This window comes from Caloenas nicobarica, chromosome 1 (genome assembly GCF_036013445.1).
Source record: "Caloenas nicobarica isolate bCalNic1 chromosome 1, bCalNic1.hap1, whole genome shotgun sequence".
NCBI classification, from domain to species: domain Eukaryota; kingdom Metazoa; phylum Chordata; class Aves; order Columbiformes; family Columbidae; genus Caloenas; species Caloenas nicobarica.
The window spans coordinates 136209882-136230545 of record NC_088245.1 but is presented as its reverse complement, the minus strand read 5'-3'; the positions used below and the strand labels follow the sequence as shown (position 1 = coordinate 136230545).

Genomic DNA, 20664 nt, shown 5'->3' with positions numbered 1-20664 from the left:
CTAGGATGTGACTGACTGGATCTCTATTTGAGATCTCTGCTTGCTTTCATTCAGTTCTGTGGTTAAAAGGGTAGTGAAAGCAACATACTTATTCATTATATCTAACAGATATGTGTAATAAGTGTTTCTGATAAGTACTTCCTAAGTGGAACAAGACATATGAAGAAGCAGGAAAATGAACAGTAACTATGATTTAACTAAGCACCTGCAGGAGTGTCTTTTTTCAAGCTTATTGTTATCTCATTCAGAAGTCTTAAAGCCTGCATAAGGATAAAAGAACCTAAACCTGGCCACAAAGCCAGAAAAGGTTCTGCAGAGACTGTTGTAACTAATCATCTTGTCTTTAAAGTACATTATTCTTTTAAGTGTGATTTTCATACCTTAATTTCAGATTTTTTTCTTTCTCATTTTGTGCAGAGAAAATAACCCAAGATTCTAGTATACAATAAGGTTTTTTGGCATTAAAAGATACCTTTGGAACTGCCTTCTAAGTAAAATCAAATATATTCAGGCCTTTTCGTTCCTTCATCTATTACTTCCTGTTGCAGGAGATATTTCTTTTTTCCCTGTTGCAGCTTTGCTCATTCTTTTCCTGATAAAGAGGCATTTTGCGTTATCTGAGTGAGAATGTGTTGTTAGCAAAACTCTCATAAGGAATGCATTCAAAATGCTATCAAAAGCATAGTACAAGCTAATAATCTCTCAGACTTAATATAGATTGCTTTCACTTGCAGCAGGCATAAGCTCTGAAATGTCAGTATGACTTTTTTGGTTGATGTTTCTTTATTATACTACTGTTTTATTGTAAAGCATGTATTATGAACTTGTCTTTCAAGTTCGGTTATCTTTCAGGCATTACTTTTTCTTTTTTCTGAACTAAATATATAATACACCTGTTAAGCATGACCTTTCAGACCTAATGAACTGAAAATGTTTCAAATGGGATGTATTCCTTTGTGTCATGCATCATGTTTTAAACTTCTCTTTGCATAGCAATAAAATGAGAACAGTAGGGGGGACAGAATAGTAGGTGGCAGCTTTGTACTAGGGATGACATCTGGTATGTGTAGTGTTAAATGGCTATTAGTCCTGTTATTGAAATCTGGTCCTGTTTCGTGTGTATGTGGTAGTGTGTGGTTTTTTGTTGTTGTTTTTTTGTTTGTTTGGGGTTTTTTTGGTGAGGTGTTTTTTTTTTCTTTTTTATTTAATATTAAAACCATGTCTTTGGAATGTTAAAGAAATGAAAATGTGAGCCTTCAGAAAGAGTATAAAAGGACTAGTAGCCTTAGAGATCAACTTAGTAAGAGGTTTTCTGTAGAAAGTAGGAAAAAGCTGGAAAAGAGGTGAAGAGATGCAAATAAATGGTATATCAGACAGCTGAATCACAGGTGGAAAGCAGTAACAGGTGGAGATAAAGTCAGAAAGGAAGAGAGAGTACTGAGGAGGTCCTCGAAGGCAATTCAGAGATTTGTATTATGAAATACCATACGATAGTATTAACATTTATACCGGTACAATATTCTTTTTTCGTTAAAATTGGTCAGTAGTTACAATAAAGTTGCTAGTCTTTCTATTAACCACCACTAGCCCAGTGTCCGCAAACATTTTGGTGACTTGAGAAATTAATGAAATGGATATGAATTTAGTCTGTACTGTTGTTTGTCTTGTATGACAGACCATTGGCTTTGTAGCTGTTTGTATAAAGAGCTGACTTAATGTCTGAAATCAACTTTTGATCTTGATGTGAAGCTAATAAATTAAAACTGGAGAAGCGTGAAGTGCAATGAAAAGTCTTTTCCTGGAAATGTGAAAGATGGTGGCCTAGGAGAACTAGAAGTTAAATTGACACATGCCATTTTCTGTGAATATATGTGCACATATTACACACACGTGGACACACACATAGACCACATTACCATTAGGGTAGGGATTGCATAGTGGCTTTGTGGATGTAGTGAAAAAGAATAGAATATTGACTCTGTTTACTTTCCTTTTTGCTGCTGTGTCTCTGTAGGAAATCTGTTTCTTTAATAAAAATTCTTGTATCTGATTTTTTTTTTTTAGGGTTATTTGGCTATAGGATCAACCAAGCTAAACTGAAAATAATAGGTGTTCTGCTTATATGCCAGTAGTGCAGCTGTAACTGTATGGTACATTGGATCTCTGAGGAAACTAATGAGGAAGTCAGAGCATATTACAGCAAGTCCTTGAGGTTTGTTGGTAATCACGAGAGACAGTCTGACTCACAACACTGATGGTACTGAACTGGTCAAAATGAATGAGTGACCATCATTTTTTACACTTTCCAAAAGAGTAGTCTTGAAGGTGATTCTCAGGGAATGTCTTGTCCAACACATCTGGATGGAATTACAGCGGGGGAAATGGAAGAGCAGAGTGTCTTCAGACACCTTAAGTACAATATGCAGTCCAGATTTTTTTCTCCTTTTGTCAGCTTTGTTCACTTTTTACTTTCTTTCACTACTTTTGGGAAGTATGCAAGTATACAAATTCATAAGATAGGGAGGGGAGTATAAGAGCAGGTGGTGAATATATTTCAATGCATGTGCTGGATCTGGACATCCAAATAACTGGAGCTTCCTCTCGCCTTTTTGTGGCAAAGTGTTTCCTCCAGCACCTTCCTCTTGCTTGGCTTTAGTATGAAGCTGGAGTTCACATGTTCAGTGTCGTGACCTCTATAGACATTAGCAATGACTGATGCAGAAATGATTCACATAAAGGTAAATATGAATGCAAGAGTGCTCATTACCTGTGAAGCAACAGTTTATCACAAATCTACAAAGTCACAAATTATTATTACGAGAACTACAGCATTTCCCATCAGTAAACATTTATCGGGTCAGCAATTATCAGTAGTTAGCAGGCTTTGGTATCTGAAAATGAAAGCTGTTTGTCAGAGTGACAAAACACTGTCTTGCAGTATCTTAGTCTATGCAAATTGATAACTTGATGTTCACTTCAAGATAAAGATGACTTTATTCACAAGTAAACATGCAACAGAGTAGCATTAATGCATAGTGAACAATTTAATACAGGATTTCATGATCTATATTTTAGTTTTCATTAACTGTAGACTGTAAATTCTGTTTTACCATAGGAATTTCAGATACATTCTTTATGAAATATGGAAAGATTCTACATTTATGTAGAAGTAGTAGTATATACTTGTAGAAGCAAAAATGAAATAATAATTATAAAAGCTAGACTTCGCTGATTCAATTTTTTACTCTTTATTTGCTTCAAGCAGTGACTGGAAAATTTCATGGAGCTTTTCACTGAAATAAATATTACTATTGGCTAAGTACCTTTGAACATGATTTTATTTTTTTTAATGGTTTTATAATATTTTTCTTTTAAGTCAGAGCTGGTTTGTGAATTGAATAAAAGCAAACAGGGTGAAGGTGAAGAGCAGCAAAAAATTACCAATATGATCTTACTTTGCCACTTACCTGGGAAGAAACGAGTGAAAATGTCTTAATCTGTTAAGGTGAAAACTTAGCATGTGGGAAAAAGCAGTGCATTAATAGTGTTCTATTGTTTGTCTCCTGCTACTTGGCAGTAGTTCTGATTTCCCCACTGACGACTACCGAACTTGTAGATTCCCTTGGGTTACTAATGAAATATTGCCCGACTACCTCACTCATGTTAGGTTTTCTAGCTCTGGTAGTATCCACTGTACTATGGCATCTACATTAGTTCACCTTTGTCCCAAAGCCATATTTTCTGAAAGAGTCTGAAATATTTCTACTCATCGATTTCTAATCAGAAGATATCAGAAGCTACCCTGCAGATGCTGCTTCCTTCCTTCTTTGCCTTATTCTCATAAAAAAGCTTTTTGAAGGAGATAATATTGAGCTGTTTAGTAAAGTAATGTAAATAGGTGTGGTAGTTTGGCTATAGCATGTTCTCAGCAGAAATTTATCAGGAACTTCAACACCATTACCGCAGAATGATATTTATTTATTTATTTGTTTCTACCACACCACTCTGCCCCGCGCTATTATATTGAACTGCTGTTGAAATCCAAAGACTACAAGATTTTTTGTGCCTTCACCACATGCAGAAAACCATCCTCATCCATCTTTTTCTAGCTTAGATTCTTAAACACAAAACTAAGAATCACACATATATTGCTGGGGCATGTGATTAGCAGTGTTTCAGATGACACTGAAGTTATGTTGAATGAATTCTGTGTTTATTTTCTGTGCTTTTTATGTGTGTGTGTTTTGCCTGATATTATAGCCTCAAGATGGAATGTCACTATATCTAATTATTTTATAATTTCATCTGTTGATTTTTTTCCTTGTTTTTGTTTGAGTGAGATGGCTTATGTCTTGTCTTTTGTTGGAGTAATGTCAGTAACTTTTTGTTTAACGCTACAATATGAACAAGGAAACATTAATATTAAAGGTAGAATACTATAGACTTGCACATTATCTTCTTTGGGGTATGTTTTGGATTTTTTAGTTTTGAACAGTGGTTTTAATTATTCTGTGAAGTAGTAAGCAAAAAGGTGAGCCTAAAACTTCCTCTGTGAGTTAGTTGGTGAGGTGTATATGAAACTAATCTTCTCAAGATGTGTAATAACCAGTCTTCTGCAATAGCTGTGTGAACATTGATGTACAGTAAGCATTGGAGTACTCTATGTATTCAAGTAAGTGTCATTGCTCTCCTTTTTGTAGGTGCGGCTTCATGGCAGCTTTCAGTTAGCCATGTTGTAGGAGTTTTTACAAAAGCATGTTTTTGCCCAACAGCATGTAACACCTCATTTGAAGTCATTGCAGTCCATCATAGTAATGACTGCTTAGGGACTTTTAAACTCAGGGGTTATTCACATGCTCTGTGCATGCATGAGATATTTCTATATTGGAAATCCTTGAGGGAAAACTGGAGAAGGAAGTTGCATGGGTAGTCCAGGATACAACACCAGCTGCCTGCTTCAGTGCAACCACATGTCATCTTGAGTAGACTGTGGTTCCATCTCACCCTTTAGTAAAAGTATCATCTTCTGCCCAGTTAGCTCATGGGGTTAATGACTTTTCTGCTCTTTCTGAATTAGGTTGCACTTGTAAGAGTATTGGGAGGTGTGGGGAGGGTAGGGGAGTCACAGTGGAAGAATCAGAACTCAACCAGGAAAACACCATTTGGGGCTCTCACTTTCTGGCATGTCGACAGTGGCTGTGTCTGCCAGAAGAGAGGCAATGGAGTTGTTCTTTCTAAATCGGAGTATCCTTCTGGAATAGCTGTAGGTGCTCAGTTAAGTTTTTGAATGAGGGAGTCTGCTGTGCTCCAGGATAGATTTCTTGTGTGTGTTTTTCTTCCCCCCTCTCAAGTGCGTGTTGAAGGAAATAACTTGCAGCAGGAGATAGCTGAAGGTACACGCAGGCATAGCAGGAATGCCTGGTATGAGCCCCCCTCAAAACACAACTTGAGCCTTTCTCCTTGCTGATTGGCATGGTCTCTGCTACCCACATCTCAACTCTTTCTTGAGCACAAATTGCTTAATTAGGATAAAGTGGGGTAAACATTAGTTTTGTGATAAACATCAGTAACAAAGAGGAAGAATAAGTCCTGTTATGACCTGAGGAGAGGTTTTGAATTGGGCTGTATAAGGTGGAAGGTTTAACTCTTTATGGGAAAAAACTCATTTTGAAGGATTGAACATGGCCTGTGATTCTCTAAAGAAGGTACTACTTTGACTTTTGAACATTATCAACAAACTTTGTATATATGTAAAATCATATTTTGGATTTGCATTTTGCATTTTTTGCTACTACTTTTTTCACACTGCTAACCATTTATCAAAATTTAGTCGTATCTGTTCTCTGAGTTAATGCTCTTTAAAGTTTTAGAAACACCTCAGGTTTGGTGTTCTTACTGATACTGTTAGTAGGAATTTCTTGAAACAACTCGTGGGTTTTTGTTTCTTTTGAGAGTAAGCAACAAAGTAAGTTCGTAGACTTATGTGGAGAGTATTATATATATATATCTAGTCAGTGTATGAAGTTTGCTTTTTCATCCCATGTGCTGTGAAATTTTTAATCTTTTAAATGGTGATTTTAGTCTTTTTCAATGTGTATGGAGTCAGGGTCTAGAGACACTTTTTAACTGCAAACTCTGCTGTTAGATTTTAAATGTCTTTTTGTTAACAGAATGGAGAATAAAATATTTTCTAAATGTGCTCAAAGTTTATCTGTGCTTAGGTATAAGTTGTTTGTGGGTTTTTCTGTGTACTGGCAGCACAGATTATGGATAACTTTGCTGTAGTCATAATAGAGCCTGTTAGCTGCTGAAAGAGTCCATTTGTGCAGCAGTGATGTAACACCTTGTTGGTATGGCAAGCCTTAGTTTAATGACCTGAGTATTAATAAAACAGAAGTCAAAGGTGGATTCACTCTGTAGAATGGATCCTTGTTCGTTTCCTCATAACTTTTGGAGTAAACGAGGCATTGACAATATTTTAAAATATGTAATGCCTAGAATATAATTAAGATAGTGATGTTAAATTGCTTTTTTATGACTCAGCAAAACTGCCGATCAGAAAATTGAGAAAAATGTTTCACTAACCTGCGGAAGCTGATATACCATATACTTAAGAAGTGCAGTCCAATTGTACTAACGTGGCAGCTCCACTCAAAGAATTTTCAAGATCCATTCTAGAAAAGGTGATTTGTGCTAGCAATTAGGAGAACTGACTTCATTTTTGAGAAGCAATGTAGAGGCATGAACTACTGGAACATGTTTGTTGCAGAAAAAACTGTTTGTTAGGCTAATGTAGTCTAATTAAATACACTACATCTTAATAATTGATGCTGAAGATAGGGCTGCTGGACTTTGGTTTTTTGTTGAGTGACACTATTTTTGCATTTGATCATCTGTACAATTTTCTGTTAATAGCTGTACTTGAGGAGCATAACAATTGTGAAAGAATTATTTTCTTCTTCAGAAAAAGGGTTTTGCAGAATTTGGCTAGTGTTGTAATGTCAGTAAATTTTTTTGATGAGCATTCAGTGGAGGTTTGGGATGCTGTAACTTACCTTGGTGAAATTGTGTTACATGGTAAAGGCTGTAATGTAAGGTTGCCATTGGGACTTTCTCGAGGGTGGTGGACCCAGCACCAATCTCTTCCACATACCTTACTTCCATAGGGTCTCCTCTTTGCCAGCACTACTCTTCCTTATTCCAGGACTTGAGTGACAGGGTAAGGCTTCATTGGAGAAGGTGGAAGACAGTGTTCAGGTTCCCACTGCCCAGGGCAGGGAAGCAGCAGAAGGCAGCTGAATGTAAAGGACTTACAGAAGGGCAGAAGAACAGTGTGTGAAAGTGGCTGCACAGAAAAGTACAGGGCAAGGCACAAAGTTGCTATTGTAGAGGGCGCAAAGTTATTATTTCAGAAACGTCAGTGTTATCTATACCTAGTAGTTCTGATAATTATGAAGGCTTAACTATGGCATATTCGTCATCAGTATTGTAAAGTGAAAAATAGTATTCTGGAGGGCAATTGAAAGAAGAAGGTACTTTGCGTTATATTACTTTCCAGTGATAGAGGGATTCATATCTCTACTTAATGCTTAGTACTGAAAAAAAGTGGAAAGCCTGTAACCACATTCCTTCCAATGTATGCTGCACTCCGACTGAGCCCCTGGAGTGCACTCAGGGGTAATCCAAGGTTCCAGACCCCTGGTAAGATGTGCTATGTAGAAATGCTGGAACTCTCAGTAACCATATAACCAGGGTTGTAATGCGGCATTGACAGGAATTTAGGGATATTGCCAATAGATTAGAAAGTACATTTGCAAATAAAAGATTGTGGACGCCAAAAAGCAATGTCAAGGAAATGATGAATGCAGAGAGAAGGTGAAGGAAAATGGACTTTGCAGAGACACTGGTGTATGCAATGCACTTTCTGATGCATATGTGCCTCTATTGTATTTGTGTATGTGTGTGTATGTGCCTGCAATCCACTGAACATTTCTGAAGTGCAGTTGACATTTGAGATTTCCAAATAAAAAATAGAGCTCATGAATGACTTCAGACACTTCAAACAGTTGAATTTGCCAACTGTTGTACTACAAATTTTTGAAGGAAGGAATACTTTTCAGGTTTCAGTTGTGGTTTGGTGTTTTTCTTTCTTCTTTTTTTTTTTTTTTTTGGTGTTTGTTTGTGTGGTTTTGGTGAGGTTTTTTTGGTTTGGTTTGGTTTTCCTTCTGTTTCCATACCTGGGCTGCTTCTATAAAAGGGATACAAAGCATACATATAAAATACAAAGAACTGTTAATCGATGGGTGGTAAAATAGTGCTTTTGGATATCCATCTATTGAGTCTGGTGGATGAAAGGATGGCAGAGCAGTAGCCCTAAGGGGAATCTGGAAGCCCACAGATATCTAGAAGCAAATGTAAATAGAAAGATTACTGGAACAAGGAAAAGATTTTGTTAAGTATATATGGATAAGAGATCCTTCTTTAAGCCTAGTCTGGTTTCGATAATCAGAAGTGTATATCTGTAGTCCAACTCAGGTGTTTAGCTTTGAAAGTCTCTGATACAGTTTCTGTTATCAGACAAGACAATATCAGATGTGTACAAGTTTTCATATTTTCTTTTATTTGACAATTTTTGTGGCATTGAAAGAGTAAGTGATGAGAAGTCTTTGTGAAGCCTGAAGTTAAAATATATTGTTCTTTCCTCCCTCTTTCCTTTTTCTCTAGGATCCCGACTTCGCCAGGAGGACTTTCCACCACGGATTGTTGAGCATCCTTCAGATGTGATAGTCTCCAAAGGAGAGCCAACAACTCTGAACTGTAAAGCTGAAGGACGGCCAACTCCTACTATTGAGTGGTACAAGGATGGAGAGCGAGTGGAAACGGACAAGGATGATCCGCGCTCCCATCGCATGCTGCTGCCCAGCGGATCTTTATTTTTCTTACGTATTGTGCATGGACGCAGGAGTAAACCTGATGAAGGAAGTTATGTTTGTGTAGCAAGGAACTATCTTGGAGAAGCTGTGAGTCGGAACGCATCTCTGGAAGTTGCATGTGAGTAGTTTTATGTAATTAACATTTTGTAAAGCTTTATAGTTGCTTTTATGTTGTCATCCAGCACTTGCACACAGTCAGCAGTCCAGAAGATAACAAATGTAAATAGCTATGGCATTCTGTCATTAGCTATAGCTCTTCGTCAATGCATTTCTACATGCATTTATATAGTAGCGGTGACCATACGGAATACATGATTTATACTGAAGCAAGGTTCTAGCCAGTGTGTAATCATGATTGGCACAAACATAGACAAAGGCTAATCTTCCTCTAAAGAATAATCTAATTTTTAAATTATGAGTAAAGTTGGTTATACTGAAACTAATGTGGAAAAATACCTGTCATTTAATATAAGGTGCACTGTCTGTTTTTCTTTATCTAGTCATCTGTTACCTCAACAGCAGCAGACAGCTTCTTGGTGACTCATGTTCTCTACTGCTGGAAAACTCAATATATGCTACTCTATCACAAACTTGATACGGGCCTCATTCATTATGTGAATGACAAGTGAAATTGTTGACCATTTCTCATATCATCCAGAGCAGTCTTATTCTTTATCGATTGTCTTTGTCTTAACAGAGGAGCCGTCACGGCTCTTTCAGAGACCACCCGAATGCATGATCTGCTTCCAGTAGCGTTAGCAGACACATTCATTATATTCACATAGCAAACAAGCTCATCATACATAAAATACAACATGTTGTATATTAGTTTTTGCCGCTTGGTAATACGAGTTGAAAAATACTAATCTTTTCAGATTATCAACTAAGGGTAGCTGTGTATCTTCACATAAAGGTGTATTGTAGTAGGCTTAAAAATGTTGTTCTTTTGCTGGACTTCACTTTTTTTTTTTTTTCCTCCCCAACAATTCTTCATCTGGCAGTAGTTTCAGTAAAATGTGTTTGAAATAAGGATTTAGCACAAACTTGTATTGCTTAGTTGATAAATAATGGATTTGAGTACGTATTCAAAGATATGTTGGTTTAAAGGGGAAAAAAAACAACCAAACACACGCAGAAGAGAAATCTTTATTCCTGATGCAGTCTGCAGACTTGTATAGCTAATATTATGTGATCTTGAGGCTTCAGTCTTCTCAGAAGTTGCAGAAAATTTTGAAATATTTAGATGGTGGTATAGGTTAAGTAGAACAGACTTTTTCACTACCTTTCACTTGTCAAAATCTAGATTCAGAACTGTTTCAAATGAAAAATGAAAACAATGTTGGCACACATTCAAGGTATGAGTAAATACGTATCTGCCAATAAAGGCATCACAGAAAGTTAGTTGTGTTAGATATTTAGGAATTCAGAGGACAATTGATTTGAGGAAGGCTGGAATCTGGGTGAGTATGACTAGATAAATTTATTAAATTATGACTGTCTTTGTACATGTGTTTTGTAAACTATCTGAGAAATCCTGTGAGAGAAGCATAAACACTTTGAAATCTTTATTGCAGTCCTGTTGAGACTGACATGTCCTGTCAAAGTTCAGAAGATGCTTCAAGTTATACCTCGAGTCAAGTTAAAGTGACTCATTATTTTTAAATTTAAAGGTACTGTGTATTTCATTAGTTTTTACTGATCCCTACTTCAGTGACTGCTGGCTCTTATTACAATATCCCCAGTCTCTGGAGTAACTGTTTTAAACACTGTAGCTGGTGGCAGGTCATGCATGAACTGTGTGTGAGATAGAAGATGACTTTAAAAATAATAACACTGTGTTTCATTGTCAGAGGTATTTTAGAGCAGGATCGTAGAACACAAAACCTGAGGCCTGAAACCATAGCCAAAGTTTTTGCAATAGCAGCATGCATCTGACACATTATTATTTTACTGTTTTCATTGCTTTGAAATTTAGCTGACTAAATTCCTCAATTAAATGGGAAATTTAATAGCAGGCGCTCCCGTTGCACTCCAACAGTACTTTGCCTTTTCTTGAGCGATACCATGGCTGTGATTACAGGAAGATATTAATCAAAGAAAAAAATGTAAATAATATGTACATTTCTCGTTTACTTAATTTTAGAGATTCTGCTGGCTTTATGTTTCCTGTTTTTGAAAACATGTGGCAGTACTCGATGCATATCAAAGGCATTCTTTGGAGAACAGTAGGAAAACTACCCTGTTTCCCTTAGTTTTGAAACACTTTTTAATATGATGTTTGGTTCTAAATCAAGCTCTTGTGTGACTTTGAGAGAACAGTTATTTTAAGGCTTTTCACTGTTTTACTAATGCCACCATTTCCGTACTGAAGAAGATGAGCAGGTCTGCAGCAGCTGTTGGCCCACTAGGGAAATGAGTTGCTGCTGACAGCCTGTTGTCAGCAGCGAGGCCTCGTTCACCTGTTCTCAGCTGCTGCTGAAAACTCTGGAGTTGCCCGTGTGCTGCAGCCCCATCTGTGGGAGCCAGCACAGCCTCATGCGGTCGGGTCTTGCTTGCGCTATCTATAATGGTGTTGAAAACTGCTCTTTCCACACTAAGCCAAGCTGCTTTCATCACCAGAAAAAGGACGGTTGTCCTTTGCTGACAACGGGGTTTTGGATTATTATCTGACTGTAGGTGGCCTGAAATTATGCCAGTAAAGACAAACTGCTGCTTTTTATGGGTTTAAAATGCTCGAGTCTGCTGTGAAAGAATCAGTAATTGTTTTACTTTGCTTATTAACTTGTTAGTCGCCAATAATGTTCACTTGCAACTTTTGAAGGGTTTGTGAAGACATATTTATTTGCTTTATACATCTCTTAAGTGTGTTCACGCTTATGCATTCAGATGATAAACAATGTTAACTGTGGTTCATTCTCTTCTATTTTTCTTTCCCCTGTCCGTGTGCACTTGCCACGAAGACACTGGGATTGAAAAATCTGATGTATCCATATTTATGTGTAAAGACAGAAGAAAAACTCTTAAGTGAAATTCATTTGGGGCATATAGTGATTCAGAGCATAGTGTGGCTCATCTTGAATGCAATCCTTTTGCCCTTTGTGTTTTTGAAGTGATTTTTTGCGAGTTGCTGAAGTCTTCAAGCTCTTTTTGATCACATAGCAGTTAACGCCTTTCCCAAATATGACGAATGTAGGTAGCAGTCCATCCAAACCATTTAAGTGCACTTTTAAATCCATGCCTATTCAGAGCACGTGCATACAATCAAGGACAGGTATTTTTGTGCCGATGTATGTCCTCAAAAAAATTCCTTTGTGACAGTGAAACTGTGAACTGTGATTTGAGAAGTTACTTAAAAAACATCATTCACGTGCAGAATGTACTTTTAGATATTTTTTTGCTTTTTAATTTAGAAAGTCTTTATTCCAGAAGACATTTAAGAAGAAATAGGAGTTTGTGTTTGAAGAGACAGTTTAGGATTGACATGACTTAATATATTTCATTCTTCTTTTAATGCGTTAATCAATGGTGTGCTTTGTGTGAGTTGCTTTTTTCAGTAGGAGCTTCCCAGAAGGAAAAAATAATGCTAATGCTAGCAGCAAATCCACTGTGCATGTGGCAAATTCTCATGTAGTATTTGTATGTTTTATGGGTAAATCATTAAAAATAAATGTTCTAGTCCTAAAACAACTACAAAGAATTGCATTCGAAAGAGTAAAATGTCTTTCTTGTGATTTTTGTGTACTACAATTTTTTAATTGAAACTTAACAAGGGTTGGCATTACTAGAAATATGTTGATACTTAGATTTTCTTGTGTGGATTTTAGAAAGGGAAGTAGGCTTGAAATAGTTTGATTTTTTATGAAATTGCTTTCATATTTGAAAGCCAGAAGTTTAAAAATAAAAGCACGTTTTTTCACAACGTATGAATTGACCCAGTTGAACCTATGTGGTGGAGTTTTCCAGCGGGAATATCAGGAGACGCATTTGTGATAGTGGCCGTAGCTAGGATTTCAGTTGCAAGCACTGGGGCGCCGCATGTGAGCAACAGACTGAGCATGAGGGTCCGCGCACTGACTCAGGCTGCCTCCGATCTACCCGAAGTCAGCGGCCGCCCCCAGAGAGAGCAGCTGTAGCCCCAGGTGTTAAATATGTGACAGCAGCTTGATCTATCGACCACTGTAAGAGGGGGCTTTGGCCTAAATGAAAATTCATGAAAAATTGATGAAGTCCCCAGATTATTTTTTTCCCTTTTCCTTTTCCAGTGCTGTGCCAGTGCAGCGAGGAGAGATTAAATGAGGTGTTGAACGCTTTAGTGGCAAGGAGGTTGTAGTTCAAAGGTCAGGGGTCAAGGGAGGGTAAAAAAGACCAATTTTCTACCTTACTTTCCTTTAAAAGAAAATACGAAGCTTTTCAGATTAGCTGAGATTTGCAGCCATTTTAATATAAAAATAAAGCTCAGGAATATTCACAAATAAGATTCTTTTCTGCATGAGTTGGCAAAGGGTAGGAGTATGTGGGCTGGTGCTAATAGAAAACAGTGAAAGACCCTGAGTCATAATTCAATTGGAGAACCAGAAATAGATTGGATTTTGTAATGGCAGTATAAATTTGGGCTTCCATCTTTCTGAGTCTGTGCTTGAACCGAAGTAGTTTGGAGAAAGAAGAGGTCTTGAATTATTTATATGTCACATATTGCTTGAATAGCAGGCTTTGGAACACTTTCCAAACACAATGATCCTGTTTATGTTAGATCCAAAACTGAATTATGTTTTTATCTGTAAAAAAAGAGGTTATGGTAGTACAGTGAGTTTAGTGTGAAGAGTCATAGGTGTATTTCAAAGCAAGCATAAGCCAGATCTTAAACATGGGAGACAGTAATTTTACGAATAAAAGAGACATGTTTTAATATTCAGTGAATAAAGGTTGAGAAGTATGAAATATAGGCTATGCAATCATCTTTGTATTGTAATGCCAATGACTATTTGCTGGAGCATGTGCAAAAGGCTGCAATAGGTCCATAATAATGGAGTTAATAATTTTACTTGAGATATTCAGGGTAAAGACCACCTGTAAAGTAGAGAGAAGCACATGATGCATGTGACTGTGAAGTGGGTGTATGATTTTTTTAGTCTAGTTTCTGCTCAGCATATGACTTAAATATACAAATTTTTATTGATTCTGTTACTGGTAATTTCAAGGTCTTTTTTGCTTTGGGGTTACTTTCACATGTGGAGAGTACATCCTGTTCATTTATGTATACCCCTCTTGCCCTCGTTCTTCTCAACAGTGTGAAAAGCTTCCTGTCTGAGCTGAGAGTCCTTTGCTTTCATCAAGACAGAAGCAATTATTGTAGGTATGGAATGCTGGAGACTGTGGTCCTGTGGATGAGCCGTATCAGGACATTGAAAAGCATCACACTCTTCCTTACTCTACATTTCTCCAAGAAGAAATATAACAAACCATGACTATTATCATAGCACACTTAATGAAAATAAAATTCCCCTCATAGAAGAAAATAAATAAAATCATATCTGATTAGATAATCGGGGAAAAGGAAGATTTCATAAGATGGGGGGAACACTTCAAGCCTTTTCTGTACTTCTGAAGCTTGCAATAAGCAATTTCTGTGGATTAGGATGAAGCCATTGGGAATACCACCATTACATAATACATAATTTCTGTATAGGACATAATTTAATTCTTACAGTCACTATTATAAATTAAAGAGGTTAATCAGTACCGATAAGTGAAGCCATACCAGCTAAATCAAGACCTGACCGATGCCTAATTGCAAAGTTTCATTTTGAGCTAAAAAATTAGTTCTGATTCTTTACTTTATTAGTTTAGCTTTTAGCTGAGTATGTGTTTCTCCTCCTTCTTAATTCACTTGGGATAAGAAACCCAGGTATTTCAGAGGATGTGATTTGTTTGTTTGTTTGTTTCGGGTTTTTTTTGTACCAGTATCCAGAGTGAACTAGAATTTTTATGATAGAGGTGCGCTTCATCAGGATAAGCTAAACTGTATCTTCTGTCCTTAACAGATTTCTCACAAACTGTCTAAGATTGTGCTTCAGCATTGATGCCTTCAATGTGGGCAAAACCAGTACTTCCCATCATTATCCACTGGGATGTAGATAGGTGACTGCATTGTTACATCTTCATTTCTTATCCTTTGAGCTCCACCTGGACATGCAGATTTAAATGTTTAGTTCAAGGCTAAAAATGCTAATGACTCACATTTAAGAGCTATCACACTGATAGTGCATCCAAAGGCATTTAACATGATTTCAGTCATAATATAAAACTGTACAGTACCTGTAGGTTTCTCCAGAGCTTGTTCTCCATTTTCATTTTCTTACTCTTTTCATACTGTGGTCATTTGTAATCTTACAATAGTGGGGGGTTTTTGTTATTTTTTTTGTTTGGTTGGTTGGTTATTTTTGTTTTGTTTTGTTTTGGCATGTGTTCACAGCACAATTAGCTCTAAAGAGAAACACAGGTTCACACAAAACAAACAGGCTTGGTTACCAGAAGAGTGTTCATTGTGAACACTTAAGTTCAGCTGATTATGTGTGCTGAAAAGGGTACAGCCCAGTGAAAAGTTTCCTTAACAGCTGCAAGTTGGTTCCACTGCGTGAATTAATTCCTTCAGAACGTGCGTCTTTGCAATGTGCTCTCCTGCACTGTGTAGTCATACAGTCTAGTATCATCCTCAGCATTGCTGTAGCAGAAATATGTTCTCGCAACCAGAAATGGTTAGAGAAGCTTTCTGTAGGATCTCTAATTTATTCCTTAAATTCTTCTGCCCAGGATCTACCCTTTTTCCCCATCTGAAAGAGAACTTTCAGTGTTTCATTTTTAGAAGATATCGATCTGATTCTGCTTCTAATAATTTCTTGCACATTTCATCATTTGATTTTTATCAGCTTCCTTCTTCCCCTTTGATTTTATTTTTTTTAATCAAATCCTGCTATTTATGTATATTGGAATGCTCCACCTGATGAAATGTCTAACAGCTAAGGAGTCACTGATGACTTCACAGAAACCTTGAAAGAGATCAGCTATTGGCTGATCTGTTAGTGTGCATGTCATCTTGACTTGATTTTTTTTGCTTGACACTTCTCCGATTTTTAGTTTACTTGGGAAATGAAGGAGAACAAGATAACATTGCATTTTTACAACTCTCTTCCCTTCGCTCAGGAGCCTATAAGCACTATTTGAATCTTAATTGAGATATTAGCTATTGTTGACATATGCTTCAGACATTGTGCTATTCTGCAATGTCAGATAGGCTTAAAAAACAGTACTCATTCGAAATGGTACTTCAGACCATTCCTTTGCAACTGTTGCATGATCTCAATTCTAACGAAGTTTATTACTATGGTAATTAACAATAATTACTACAGTGAAATTGGTGGATGTTTATATATATATATATATATATATGTATGTATATAGTTTTTAATTCTGGTAATCATTATATTTGTTTGAGGACACCAGAACTTTATCCTTCTTCCTTTTTTTTTTTTTCTTTGTTTAGGTGTGTTCTTCCCCCGTTCCTCTTCTTAGAGGACTAAAATCTAATTGTGGCTTTGGTGATACTTTATGATCTGGTGGCAATTACAGAGACATGGTGGGACAGCTCACATGACTGGAATGTGGTCATGGATGGCTATGCCCTTTTCAGGAAAGACAGGCCAGCCAGGCGAGGTGGTGGAGTTGCTCTTTATGTGAGAGAGCAACTGCAATGTATAGAGTACTGTCCAGGTGAGGTTGAGGAGCGAGTTGAGAGTCTGTGGGTGAGAATTAAGGGGCAGGCTGGCAGGGGTGACACTGTTGTGGGAGTCTATTACAGGCCACCAGATCAGGGTGAGGAAGTTGATGAGGCCTTCTATGGGCAGCTGAGCGTGGCCTCACAGTCACAGGCTCTGGTTGTTATAGGGGATTTTAACTACCCTGATGTTTGCTGGAAGGACTACTCAGCCAGCCAGCCTCAGTCTAGGAGGTTCCTCCAGTGCATTGACGATAACTTTCTGATGCAAATGGTGGAGGAGCCGACTAGAAGAGGTGCGCTGCTGGATCTCGTCCTCGCTAACAAGGAGGGTCTTGTTGAAGCAGTAAAGGTGGGGGGCTGCCTTGGTTGCAGTGACCATGAGATGGTGGAGTTCAGAATCTCCTGTGGTGGGAGCAGAATACCGAGCAGAATTGCAACCCTGGACTTCAGCAGGGCCAACTTTGGCCTTTTCAAACAGTTGCTGGAGGAAATCCCGTGGGCAAGGCTGCTTGAAGGTAAAGGCGCCCAAGATAGTTGGTTAACATTCAGGGACTGCTTCTACCAAGCTCAAGATCAGTGCATCCCGACGCGCAGGAAGTCAAGGAAGGGAGCCAGGAGACCTGCGTGGTTAAACAGGGAACTGCTGGGCAAACTCAAGTGGAAGAGGAGGGTTTACAAATCATGGAAGGAGGGGCTGGCCACTTGGGAAGAATATAAGGCTGTTGTCAGAGGATGTAGGGAGGCAACTAGGAAAGCTAAGGCCTCCTTAGAGTTAAACCTGGCGAGAGGGGTCAAGGACAACAGGAAGAGGTTCTTCAAATACATGGCAGATAAAACTAACACCAGAGGCAATGTAGGCCCACTGATGAACGGGGTGGGTGCCCTGGTGACAGAAGATACAGAGAAGGCAGCATTACTGAATGCCTTCTTTGTCTCTGTCTACTCTGCCGGAGGCTGTCCTGAGGAGCCCCGTACCCCTGAGGCCCCAGAGGAAGGCAGGGCAATGGAGGAGTCTGCCTCAGTTGATGAGGACTGGGTTAGGGAGCAATTAAGCAATCTGGACATCCATAAATCCATGGGTCCAGATGGGATGCACCCGCGGGTGCTGAGGGAGCTGGCTGAAGTCATTGCTGGACCGCTCTCCATCATCTTTGCCAAGTCTTGGGAAACGGGAGAGGTGCCTGAGGACTGGAGGAAAGCAAATGTCACTCCGGTCTTCAAAAAGGGCAAGAAGGAGGACCCGGGCAACTATAGACCGGTCAGCCTCACCTCCATCCCTGGGAAAGTGATGGAACACCTTATCCTTGGTGCCATCTTAAGACATATCAAGGATAAGAGGGTCATCAGGGACAGTCAACATGGCTTCACCAAGGGGAAGTCGTGTTTGACCAACCTCATAGCCTTTTATGAAGACGTAACAAGGTGGATTGACGATGGCAGAGCAGTGGATGTGGTCTACCTTGACTTCAGCAAAGCATTTGACACCGTCTCCCACAGCATTTTCACGGCAAAACTGAGGAAGTGTGGACTGGATGATCGGGTAGTGAGGTGGACTGCAAACTGGCTGAAGGAGAGAAGCCAGAGAGTTGTGATCAATGAGGCGGAGTCTGGTTGGAGGCCTGTATCTAGTGGAGTGCCTCAAGGGTCAGTTCTGGGACCAATACTGTTCAATATATTCATCAATGACTTGGATGAGGGAATTGAGTGTACTATCAGCAAGTTTGCTGATGACACCAAGCTGGGAGGAGTGGCTGACACGCCAGAGGGCTGTGCTGCCATCCAGCGAGATCTGGACAGGCTAGAGAGTTGGGCGGGGAAAAATTTAATGAAATATAACAAGGGGAAATGTAGAGTCTTGCATCTGGGCAGGAACAACCCCAGGTTCCAGTACAGGTTGGGGAATGACCTATTAGAGAGCAGTGTAGGGGAAAGAGACCTGGGGGTCCTGGTGGACAGCAGGATGACCATGAGCCAGCACTGTGCCCTTGTGGCCAAGAAGGCCAATGGCATCCTGGGGTGTATTAGAAGGGGGGTGGTTAGTAGGTCCAGAGAGGTTCTCCTTCCCCTCTACTCTGCCCTGGTGAGACCTCATCTGGAATATTGTGTCCAGTTCTGGGCCCCTCAGTTCAAGAAGGACAGGGAACTGCTGGAGAGAGTCCAGCGCAGGGCCACAAAGATGATTAAGGGAGTGGAGCATCTCCCTTATGAGGAAAGGCTAAGGGAGCTGGGTCTCTTTAGCTTGGAGAAGAGGAGACTGAGGGGTGACCTCATCAATGTTTATAAATATATAAAGGGTGGGTGTCACGAGGATGGAGCTAGGCTCTTCTCGGTGACAACCAACAGTAAGACAAGGGGTAATGGGTTCAAGCTGGAACACAAGAGGTTCCACTTAAATGTGAGAAGAAACTTCTTCTCAGTGAGGGTGACAGAGCACTGGAACAGGCTGCCCAGGGGGGTTGTGGATTCTCCTTCTCTGGAGACATTCAAAACCCGCCTGGACGCCTTCCTGTGTAACCTCACCTAAGTTTTCCTGCTCTGGCAGGGGGTTTGGACTAGATGATCTTTTGAGGTCCTTTCCAATCCCTAACATTCTGTGATTCTGTGATTCTGTGATTCCACTTCAAGTCCTCCCACAGATGTTATACTTTGAACAAGTTTCTAATATTTGGCATTTATGTGGGAAATGAAGTGGTGGTTTTGTTCCACTTCTTGAATTTTTCACATGGCAGTAATGTGAATGTATACTGATGCTTCGGACATTGCTTCGTCATGTTAGAGAAGGGAGGTGTACCCAGTCACTTTCTGATGTCTTGTAGATGTGTCTGCCAGTGTACAAAGGGATCTAGAGATGCAAAGATTGAGGAGCCCTGAATCACTGAGTCCTCTATATTCTACATAGCTGTATCTCGTAATTCCATTCAGAAACACTTGAAGCTGCACTTTGCAAAGCATTTTGATTGCTTTTCCCCTTCATCCCAGAGCCCTCTCTGTTCCCTGTTTCTGTTGGAAGACTGTCTTGGAACTTGTCTTCCAATGGTGAGAAAAACAGCTCTAATGTTTCCAACATAAACATAAACATGCTTTATTTATGCTTGTTCTTCTGATCTGGTTTTCCTTTAGTTTAGTTATTTTCTCTCCTTTGTATTTATAGACCACAGTGGTATCACTTCTCATCTCAGCTATTGCTAAGTTAAACAAGAGAAGCTCATGTGTTTTCTTAGAAAATATTTTCTTGAATCTAGTAGTCATTCCTCACCTGTTCTAGTCTGCATGCATTTTCTGAGACATAAATGTCTAGATTGTGTATAATATTTCAAGACTTGCATGCTGTGCATTATGAACTAACGTTAGTAACTACCTTCACTGTTCCCATATCTATCAGTCCTGTGATCATGCTTAACTTAAAAGTGTTGGGTAGCTCATAGTCATTCTGTAGTAACTTGATGCAGATCTTTCTCTTCCTTTATAATTTGTAACAGATGAGCTTCTACTTTACAGTAGATTTCCCTGTGACTGGTCTGAAAGCATATGGCCTTGCACTTTCTGTTATTCCACTTCATCTAGTGTCTCCTACACTAGTCTTCAACATCATCCAGTTCTCCTTGTGTAATGTGCTCTTCCTGTTGGGTCCTGCTGGGCTTGTTGCCTAATCTTGGATTCTGAAGTAGAAGGTAGCTTTCGTGTTCAAAATTGGCAGTTTCTTAATCCATCTGTGTCTTGCTGGAGGACTTTGTGTCTACAAACTGGACTTGAACTTGCCTCTTGCCCACCCGTTATGCAAAATCATTTGATGAAATAAGTAGGAAAGAAACAAGTTTCTGTTAGCCTATGAACAGAATACCAACCCAGCAAGGTTCAGCCATATGAACATTGCTTGTGGGAAGGAAATAGTTTCACTGACTCACATTCTGCTTCTGTTAAAATCTCAAAACAGTGATCCATACATAGGAATCTGAG

At 39.0% G+C, this 20664-nt stretch overlaps 1 protein-coding gene across 1 annotated transcript in view; it reads left to right on the top strand.

Annotated features, from left to right (window-relative positions):
* ROBO2 (roundabout guidance receptor 2) overlaps positions 1–20664 on the top strand; it is a 1119753-nt gene that overhangs the window by 685755 nt on the left and 413334 nt on the right. The window contains exon 3 of the mRNA XM_065627797.1: positions 8725–9051. Within this exon, the coding sequence (XP_065483869.1) occupies positions 8725–9051 (327 nt within the window). The remainder of the gene's footprint in view (positions 1–8724; positions 9052–20664) is intronic.